The sequence below is a fragment of the Jaculus jaculus genome, chromosome 1, assembly GCF_020740685.1.
Source record: "Jaculus jaculus isolate mJacJac1 chromosome 1, mJacJac1.mat.Y.cur, whole genome shotgun sequence".
Lineage (NCBI taxonomy): Eukaryota > Metazoa > Chordata > Mammalia > Rodentia > Dipodidae > Jaculus > Jaculus jaculus.
The window spans coordinates 32,507,792-32,516,588 of NC_059102.1; the positions used below are offsets into that span (position 1 = coordinate 32,507,792).

The 8,797-nt window shown below is 57.8% G+C and overlaps 1 protein-coding gene across 3 annotated transcripts; it reads right to left on the reverse strand.

Moving 5' to 3' along the window:
• Nucleotides 1-57: 57 nt before the first annotated feature.
• Nucleotides 58-8,326, reverse strand: Nfkb2 (nuclear factor kappa B subunit 2). Of its 3 annotated transcripts, XM_045146546.1 has the most exons (23): nucleotides 8,221-8,326; nucleotides 6,880-6,972; nucleotides 6,535-6,616; nucleotides 6,382-6,422; nucleotides 6,033-6,131; nucleotides 5,799-5,950; nucleotides 5,539-5,645; nucleotides 5,276-5,434; nucleotides 4,390-4,494; nucleotides 4,194-4,279; nucleotides 3,960-4,098; nucleotides 3,676-3,792; nucleotides 3,346-3,558; nucleotides 3,123-3,264; nucleotides 2,273-2,387; nucleotides 1,965-2,178; nucleotides 1,647-1,816; nucleotides 1,443-1,545; nucleotides 1,166-1,317; nucleotides 965-1,034; nucleotides 614-786; nucleotides 380-491; nucleotides 58-302 (listed from the first exon to the last, which is right to left on the reverse strand). In XM_045146546.1, the coding sequence occupies exons 2-23, from the start codon at nucleotides 6,898-6,900 to the stop codon at nucleotides 178-180; spliced, it is 2,697 nt and encodes an 898-aa protein (XP_045002481.1). In that variant the 5' UTR covers nucleotides 6,901-6,972; nucleotides 8,221-8,326; the 3' UTR covers nucleotides 58-177. The 3 variants fall into 3 exon arrangements, with proteins under 3 accessions (XP_045002481.1, XP_045002485.1, XP_045002471.1); XM_045146550.1 differs by lacking the exon at nucleotides 8,221-8,326 and having other exon boundaries at nucleotides 58-299; nucleotides 6,880-7,189; XM_045146536.1 differs by lacking the exon at nucleotides 8,221-8,326 and having other exon boundaries at nucleotides 6,880-7,189.
• Between the last annotated feature and the right edge of the window lie 471 nt (nucleotides 8,327-8,797).

Sequence of the window (8,797 nt, forward strand, 5' to 3'; positions counted from 1 at the left end):
GTATGAGATCATCACACTGGGGCTGCTGAAAGTTGGGAAGGTGGGGGGGGGGCTTCCTTTCCCATGGGAATCCTTTATTTGTCCCACTAAATGTGGGCTTGAGGTGTTAAATAAGATTTGGACTAGGTGGGGATGCTGTACAGAAGTCCAGGCAAAAGCAGGCATCTGGGCAACAGTTCAGTGCACCTGTGGCTGGGGGTGCCCATGGCAGAGCCCTCCGGGTGGCTCAGGAGGTGGGCACAGCTTCTCTGTCTCCTGTTCCACTGACTGGCTCCCATATGCACTGTCTTCTTTCACCTCTGCTGGGAGGCACAGGAGAGAGTCAGGCCTCAGGCCTCCCACCCCTGCCCAGATCCACCTTCCAGGTCAGTACCTTTACCTGTGCTGGGCAGCTTGTCTCGGGTCTCAGGACCTCTCAGCAGTCTCACACCCTCATCTAGACCCATGTCAGACAAGGCCTCCAGCAGACCTGCCAAGTCCCCACCAGCCAGCTAAGGAGGAGACAAGAAGTCCGGGTGATACAGGTTGTGGGGGTCGAGTGTCTGGGTAAGAAAGCACTGGGGCTCTGAAACAGGAAGGCATCTGGGGGCTAGGTAGGGATAGGGCACCCTACCTTGTAGCTGCGTAGGAGGCTGCCACTGGGTGAGGCTGTCTTCCGGTACGTGTCCACCAGACTGCGCAGCCCCAGCCGCTCTGCCAGCTCTGCCCAGCTGCCCTGGGCTTGTGGCCCATCTAGCAGCTGCTCCAAATTCTGCAGGGCTGCATCCCCAAGTGACAGCCCTGGCCCTGAGGGGGCACACATAGACATGAATGACCTCCAGAAATGGGCAGGGACACAGGTAACCGGACAATGCCTTTCTCCCTGGTAACCTGAAGACATGGCAGCCAGGTCACTGGGACACAGAGGGAAGATGGAAGTGGAGAAAAGATGCCCTCCCCAAAGTCCAAAAGGGTGTGACCTCACCTGCAGGGCTGGGTGGGGTCAGAGGTGGCTCCACAGTGCTCTGAGCAGCATTTAGTAGCAAGGCCTTCACCTGGAGAGAGAGCTCTGACTACCATCCAAGCCCTTAAGCCCAGTTATCCTTGAGTCTACTCTGGACCCACTTCCAAAGCCCAGAAGATGCCTGGCCACCTGGTACTAATAGTGCCAGGCTGGCCTCCTCACCTTAGTGCTACGAGTGAGGTCAAGAGGTGTGTGGCCCCGGAAATTACTTCGGATATCCCTCTCCGGCCCCTCAGAATCCGAGTCGCTCCCAGATGTGGGGGGTGAGGGCAGAGGGCATAGGGGCTCCTCATTTTCTGCATGTATGTCAGCACCTGGAGGGGAAGCAGTCACGTGGTGTGGGACAGTGGAGGGCCCGCAGTAATGTCTGCAAAGCGAGACTGGGAGGTTTCCCTTTTCTTTCCCTTGTCCTTTTCGTATGCCTCTAAGTGAGACTGACCAGCCTTTAGAAGGAGGCGGGTGAGGGTTGGGGATCCCAGTCCAGCTGCCAGGTGTAGAGGTGTGTTTCCGGCAAAGGTGCGGGCATTCACATTGGCATGAAGCTGTGGAGTGCAAGAGAGTGGAGGGCCCCAGCATGGTCCAACTGGCCAAGCCTTCCCACAGAACTCTTCATTCTCGGTCCTCCCGCGGCCCTCAGTCTTACCTTCGTGACCAGGTGGGTGACCAAGCCCAGCTCCTCCATCTCTGTGGCTAGATGCAAGGCTGTTCGACCCCCCTGCCGCTCTGCAGCCTCCACTTCAGCTCCACTGTCCACCAGCATATCCAGGCACTCAGGGCTTCGGGCACGAACTGCCAGATGCACTGGGTATAGTCCTAGAGATACAGCACACCCGTTCTACAGCAGTGACCCCAAGGGGGCCTCTAGACCAGCCATGACCAGTGGACTTCAACTCATGTCCGTTTACCAGACAGTCTCCTTGATCACCCCTGGCCCCTGGGCTGGAGGTGGTGGAGAACTTACCCTCAAAATTGGGCATCTGTAACATGCGAGGCATGGCTGGAGCTCCGCTGTGCAGCAGCGCACGCAGTAGGTCTGGGGCCTCGGCCCCTGCCCTCAGAGCCAGATGCACAGCCGAGTCGCCGTGCCGAGTTAGCAGCGTCGGGTCTGCACCCAGCTGCAGCAGGAAGCCCACCACCCTTGTCTGCCCAGTGATCACAGCCAGGTGCAGGGGCGTCTGGGAAAGAAAGCAGGGTGAGTGATGCCCACCCCAGCTAAGGATCCCCCTTGTCTTCCAACTTCCACCTCCTCACCAGAGGCCGCCCCCTCACCTGGTGCAGGTGGTTGGTGAGGTTGACGACACCAAGGTGCTGAGCATGGTAGATGACATGAGCCATTTGCTCAATGACACTGGTCTGTCCGTGGATGATGGCCAGGTGCAGAGGCCTGAGGTTGGGAAATGAGACTCTAGCCTGGCAAACCCAGTCACTAAGGGAATCCTCTGTCCTTAACCCCGCCACCCCCAGTCACCCTTACTGCATCCTGTTGAACCCTGAATGTCTCCTCCACCTTAATACTTGCAGCTGCTACTGTGACCCTTTCACAGGCAACAAAACCCAAGTTTGGGGCTGCGGAGATGGCTCAGGAGTTGAAGGCACTTGCTTGCAATGCCGGACACACCTGGTTCACTTTCCCAGTACCCACATAAAGCCAGACACGTAAAGTGGCATAAGTATCTGGAGTTCATTTGCAGTGGCCAGAGGTCTTGCTATACCCATTCCTTCTCTCTGTCATTCACTCCTTTCCTTCCTTCCCCGTTCCCTCCTCCTCTCTTTCTTTTTCCTTCTCTCTCCTTGCAAACAAGTAAATAAAAATATTTTTAAAAATAAATTTGGGTCGGGCGTGGTGGCGCACGCCTTTCCTCTGAGCATTCGGGAGGCAGAGGTAGGAGGATCGCCATGAGTTTGAAGACTATACAGTGAATTCCAGGTCATCCTGGACTAGAGACACTTCCTCGGAAAAAAAAATAATAATAAATAAATAAATAAAAATTGGGGATCTAAGAGAATAGGACTTGAGATTTGGTCTTTCCGACTCCCCAGGGCCTAGCTCTTCCCTGCAGGCACCACAAAACCTCCCCCCACCCCCCAAGCCCGGGGAAGCCAGTCTCTGGCCGCCTACGTGTCTCCGTTCTCGTCCTGCGCCGTCAGCAGGTGGCGCTGTCCCGCCAGCAGCGCGCGCGCGTCCGCCGTCACGCCGTAGTCCAGCAAGGCCCGCGCGCTGCGCTGCGTCAGGCCGAGCAGGCGCGCGTTGTACTCGCGGGCTGGGGGCGGCAGGGGGCGTGGATGCAGGCTAAGCTCCCACCCCGAGGCCCGCCCGCCCGCCCGCATCCCGGAGGCCGTACCTCGCTGCAGCGCATCCGGGGCCTGCGGCTCACCCCGGAGGGTCCCGGGAATGGGGCTCGGCTCTGCGGCTTCCTCCCCGGCATCCACACCCGGAGCCGCCGAGGCGGCCATCTGCGCCCCGCCCCCTCCGCCTGGGTAGCAGCCCATTGGGGCGGCGCTGGACTGGTAGGGGTTGTAGGCCAAGGAAGAGTGGAAAAAGCCGAGGCCACCACCTGTGTGTACATGGGCAGGGCTGTGAGAAGCTAGCCAGGGCTCTACCCGTGCTTGGCTTAACAATTTCCCTTTACCCCTTCCTTTCCCACCCCTCTCCGGGACACATCATCCCTCACCTCCTCCATAACCCCCAGCAGATCCCCCAGAGCCTCCACCCATGTGGGAGCCACCCCCGAAGTGCTGAGAGAAGGTGGGCAAGGCCTTCCTCCGTTTCCGCTGCACCTCCTCCTTATCTGGGGACAGAGGGAAAATGGGATGTTAAAACCCAATACAGGAGTCAGGCCTGAGGAGATCTTTCCTCCAGAATCTTCAGGCTGCTGGCTCCACGGAACCGCAGCCAAGGTGCCTCCAGTCCCTCCGCTCCCCTCCAGTCCCTGGGAATCCTCAAGCCCCGCCCCACCTTCCACCAGGGGGTAATAGGTGAACTGTTTGGAGTCAGATACATCGCCCCCACGTTTGCGTTTCAGTTGCAAGAACACGGTGACAGGCCGCTCAATCTTCATCTTGTGATAGGGGGGTGTCCGGAACACAATGGCATACTGGGGTTGGGGATGGTGAGAGAGGCAGGGTATCAGTAAGGCCTTTGCCTAGTACCCTAGTACCAACCCCACTCCAGGCCCTGGTGCTCCAGTACCTGTTTATGAACATCTGTGGGAGAGAAGTCTCCAAAAGCCTGCCATCCATTCTCATCATCCTCATAAAACCGAACCTCAATGTCATCTACAGGGAAAGGGAAGCTTGGCTGTAGCTCCAAGTAGAACCTCCAGGTCCAGTCCACTTATTCTGGAGCTGCCCATTCTTAAACCCATGGGACTAGCTTCCAGTCTCACCTTTCTGCACCTTGTCACAAAGCAGATAAACTTCGTCTCCACCCCGAACAGAGCCTGCTGTCTTGTCCATTCGGGAAATCTTCAGGTTTGAGGCTCCTGGAGACTCTATGGGGTGGGAGATGGGTTAGGGCAAAATTAATGGAGCCATGTCAGGCATGGTGGTGCACGCCTTTAATCCCAGCACTGGGGAGGCAGAGGTAGGAGGATTACTGTCAGTTAGAGGGCACTACAGAGTGAATTGCAGGTCAGCCTGGGCTAGAGGGAGACCCTACCTGGAAAAAACAAAATAGCTGGGTGTGGTGGCACATGCCTTTAATCTCAGCATGGGGTGGGAGGGTTGTGGGGGGCAGAGGTAGGAGGATTACCATGAGTTCAAGGCCAGCCTGAGATTGCATAGTGAATTCTAGGTCAACCTGAGCTAGAGTGTGAAACCTTACCTTGAAAAACAATAACAAAACAAAACAAAAAAATTAATGGAAACTGGACATGATAGTGCATTCCTTTAATCCTAGCACTCAGGAAGCAGAAGTAGGAGGATAGCTGTGAGTTCAAGGCCACTCTAAGACTACATAGTGAGTTCCAGGTCAGCCTGAGCTACAGTAAGACCCTACCTCGAAAAACAAAAAATAAAACAACAACAACAAGAACAACAACAAAAAAAAATACTAATGGACTCAGGAGCTCATTATCTCAGCAACCTCAGGAAGTGCAGAAATTACTAGTACCCTCACGGATCAAAGAGAAGCAATGCTCAGATTTGCCCACGATCACTTGACTTATACATATGTGGAAGAGCCAGGTTCAAACCCAGGCCTACCTGACTCCACAGCCCCTCATACTCTCTCAGGCACTCACACCTGATGCCATGGGCAGCCAGGGTACTCACTACTGTCGTGGATGGGCTGGGAGATGACTGGCTTCAGGGGCAAAGAGAAGGAGCCATCGCTAGCTCGGAGGAAAGCAGAGAAGCGCAGCCGCACAATACTCAGATCCATGACTTTCTTCAGCTCCTTGGCCTCCTGCTCCAGCTCCCGCCGCTCAGCCTCTGGGCAGACGCACACACGCACACATGTGACTCCTGGACCCCCCCCTTCCCTGCTCTTTCCTTGAGCACATTCCCTCATCCACCTGCTCCCCACCCCCCCATACCCGTAAGGCCGTGGGGTCTGGAACGGAGTCGCTGCCTTTGAAGTTTTTGTATCATAATCTCCATCATGTTCTTCTTGGTAACATGCAGGACACCCAGGTTATTAAACCTGGAAAGGAGAACGGGTCAGAGGCCTCGGCTCCTGTAGCACTTTCCCTCCGTGTCACCCCCCTCGGTATGCTGGACCCAAGGGTAGGCTGGGGTCTGAAGCTGGCCAGAAATGGAGCACCCCTATGGGGGACCAGAAATAGGCGACACCTACTGGGCAGTCATGTCCTTGGGCCCCACGGACACAGCACAGACCCCCAGCTCCGAACACTGCTTGCCCACCAGACTGTGGGCGTGAGCACGAGGCGGGTCACTGTGTGTTACCAAGTCCACCTCGATCTTGGCTGGTCCCTCGTAGTTACAGATCTAAGAGGGGATGGGGGTTGGTCAGCAATGGGCCCTGGATGCATTGTCCTCTCACCTATCCTCCAACACCCTCCTGGCTCACCTTGACAGTAGGGTAGGTCTTTCGGCCCTTCTCGCTGGAGGCTCCTGGTAGGCCTCCATGGGAGGGGCCTTCGCAGCCATACCGAAATCGGAAGCCTCGCTAAAGGTCCCACAGCAGCAGAGAGACATTGTGAGCACGAAACAGTCCTCCAGGCAGCCACGCTCCAAGCCAGCAATGAGCACTAGTGTCGGTCCTGAGCCACACCTCCCGCCCCTTCCCACGACGATTAGCAGCAATCAACCGTCCAATCCACAATAGCCTCCTTGGACAGTGACCCTTGGCCCCTATAGCCAGTAAGCTACAACTAGCCCCCTTGCCCATCAACTCAAGTCACATCTAGCTCACTCACCTGCTTAGGCTGTTCCACAATCACCAGGTAGGGGCCATCAGCTGGGAACAGAGGAGCTTTGCTGAGCCAGGATCTCTGAACCCTTCCCCCAGACAGAAGGTCCATGCCTCCTCCCGGCTCTGAGACAAGGGGAAGTTAGGAGACTTAACTGACCTGTCTCTGGAGCTGGCTCCCGGGGTTCCACAATAGAGGAGCTGAATTCAAAATCATCGTATTCGGTGAGGCCATCCAGACCCTGTTTAGAGACAGGTTGGAAGTGACAGCTTATTTTGAACCACCCCAGAACCCTCCACCTCCCAGCTTCAAGCCCCAAAATAGTTACTCCCAGGCCTCCGCAGGCCCCCCGAGGAAGCTCCTTTCTGAGCAGAGTTTGCACACACAGGCAGGCTGAGACAATCCGAAGACATACAGGAGTAGGGGAGTGAAGGAGCCTTTGGGAGACAAGAAGACAGACACAGGGGGCACCGGCCACTTTCAGGGCCAGGCAGCGTGACTCACTGGGTCGTAGCAACTGTCCATGTCTGTGGGCTAGGCCCGGCTCGCTGCTGGTTTCGGCCCCCTGGTTCGGCTTCCCAGTTTTTAGAAGCCCGCCTGAGGTGGGGGAGGAATGATTGGGGAAGGGGAGCAGATTAGGACAGGGGTGGGCAGGAGAGTGGGGGGGGGGTGTCTAGATTTGGGGGAGGGTCTGATCTCCTCCAGCCGCCCGTCCGGGTGTGGCGGGTAAGATCCGGTGGAGGTCGAGATCCGGAGCTGGGCTGGGCTGGGCCGGGTAAGGGGCAGAAAGTTTAGTGCAGCTTAGGAAAGTCCCGAAAATACCAGCAGGAGGCGGGTCTGCAGGGCGGGCCTGGAAATGACGCCGCCGACCCCGCCCCCGCGGCGGGAGGGGCGGGACGCTCGGGAAGGCGGGGGAGCGGCCGCCGCCGGTCCGCGGACCCCGGGAGCGAGCGGATCCCGGGAAGCCCGGTGTGTGTGTGTGGGGGGGGTTAGACCCCACCTCTCTTCCTTCTCGACGGGAGGGTCTTCCATGGCGGGAGCGTGGTCCGGGGCCAGGCCCGTCTCGCCCCCACCCTCCCCGGCTGGAGCAACCTTGGGATTTTCTGCTAGCTGCGAGGACACGGTTGATTCACCCCGGGGGGTTTTGGGGGGGAATATTCCTGCAGTCGAAAGGCCTCGTCTTTCGAATGGCCCGTAGGTGGGGGCTCTTGCAGCGAGGTCCCCGGGGGTTCTGCCTCGAGAATGTGATCGGGGTGCCGAAGGGATCTTTGAGATCGACTCTTCTCCCTCTCCAGGTTTCTCACGCTGCACCTGCTCCGGGAGCCAGGCATCGGGGGTCCACAGCGGCTTGCTTACGACCCCAGTCCCACAACTCTGTGTGTGTGTGTGTGTGTGTGTGTGTGTCCACGGGTATATGTGTGTTCGGATCCTAGCGGTTCGTGTGCATGTTGTGTGTACACGAGGTCAGCACGCTTGTGCAAGGGAACATTTGTCTATTCCGGGTGAGTCCCTGGAACTTCTCAGGGTTGAGCGCATGCCACGGCATGTCTGGATGTGTGTATAAGGGCACGAGTGAGCATGCCTCGGAGTCTGTATGTGCAGTGTGTGTCCAGGCGCTGGTGCACAGGTGAGCAGTCCATCTGGGTGTGTGTGTGTGTTTGTGTGTGTGTGTGAGGTTGAAGCGCGGACGCTGCCGTGCACACGCCAGCATAAGTGCAGGAGTGCGTGTCGTCGTGAACCAGTGTGTCTGGTGTCTGGGCACGATCTCTGGATTTGTGTGTGCAGCCCGACACTAGGTCACTTGAAATCCTTCCTCCCTCCCTTCTCCGTTTCCCGGCCACTCACCGTGGCGTTGGCTCTGGTTCCAGCTTCTCTCCAGGCCTGACCAGCCCTCGACTTGTCCCTACACCCCTCCAGCGACCCGCACTCCAGCCGGGAAAGCCCCGTTCGGCCCCCCAGGGGGGAATTCCCGTGACGTTTTCGTGCGTCACGACTGGTGCCCTTTTTCATTGGCTGAAAGTTTAACTCCGGGACTCGCCAGCCAACCGTGAGCGGAGCAGTCACGTCCCTTCCGCGGGAAAGGTTGGCTCAGGGGACTCGAGCCCGCTGGACTGTCCGCCCAGCGTGAGCTCCAGCCAGGTCACCAGCCCGGGGCGGGACCGCTAAGCAAGCGCCAATCCCAGCCCAGTGGCCCGGCTTCGGTCTCTTCCGCTACTCGGCTTTTGCTGCACCTAGCGCTTGGCTGCTTCTGAAACTGGGGAAGCCCAGGGGGAAGCTCACCAGCCCTGGCTAAGCCTCCTAGGGCCGGGCCCCTCTGCTGGGAAGAGTCTGGGGAAGAGAAAGGAAGTTGACGTAGCGGTCAGCCCCAGGTCGCCATCTGGTGGTCTCTGGAGCCACAAGGATGTTCCCTGTGGGAGGCCTT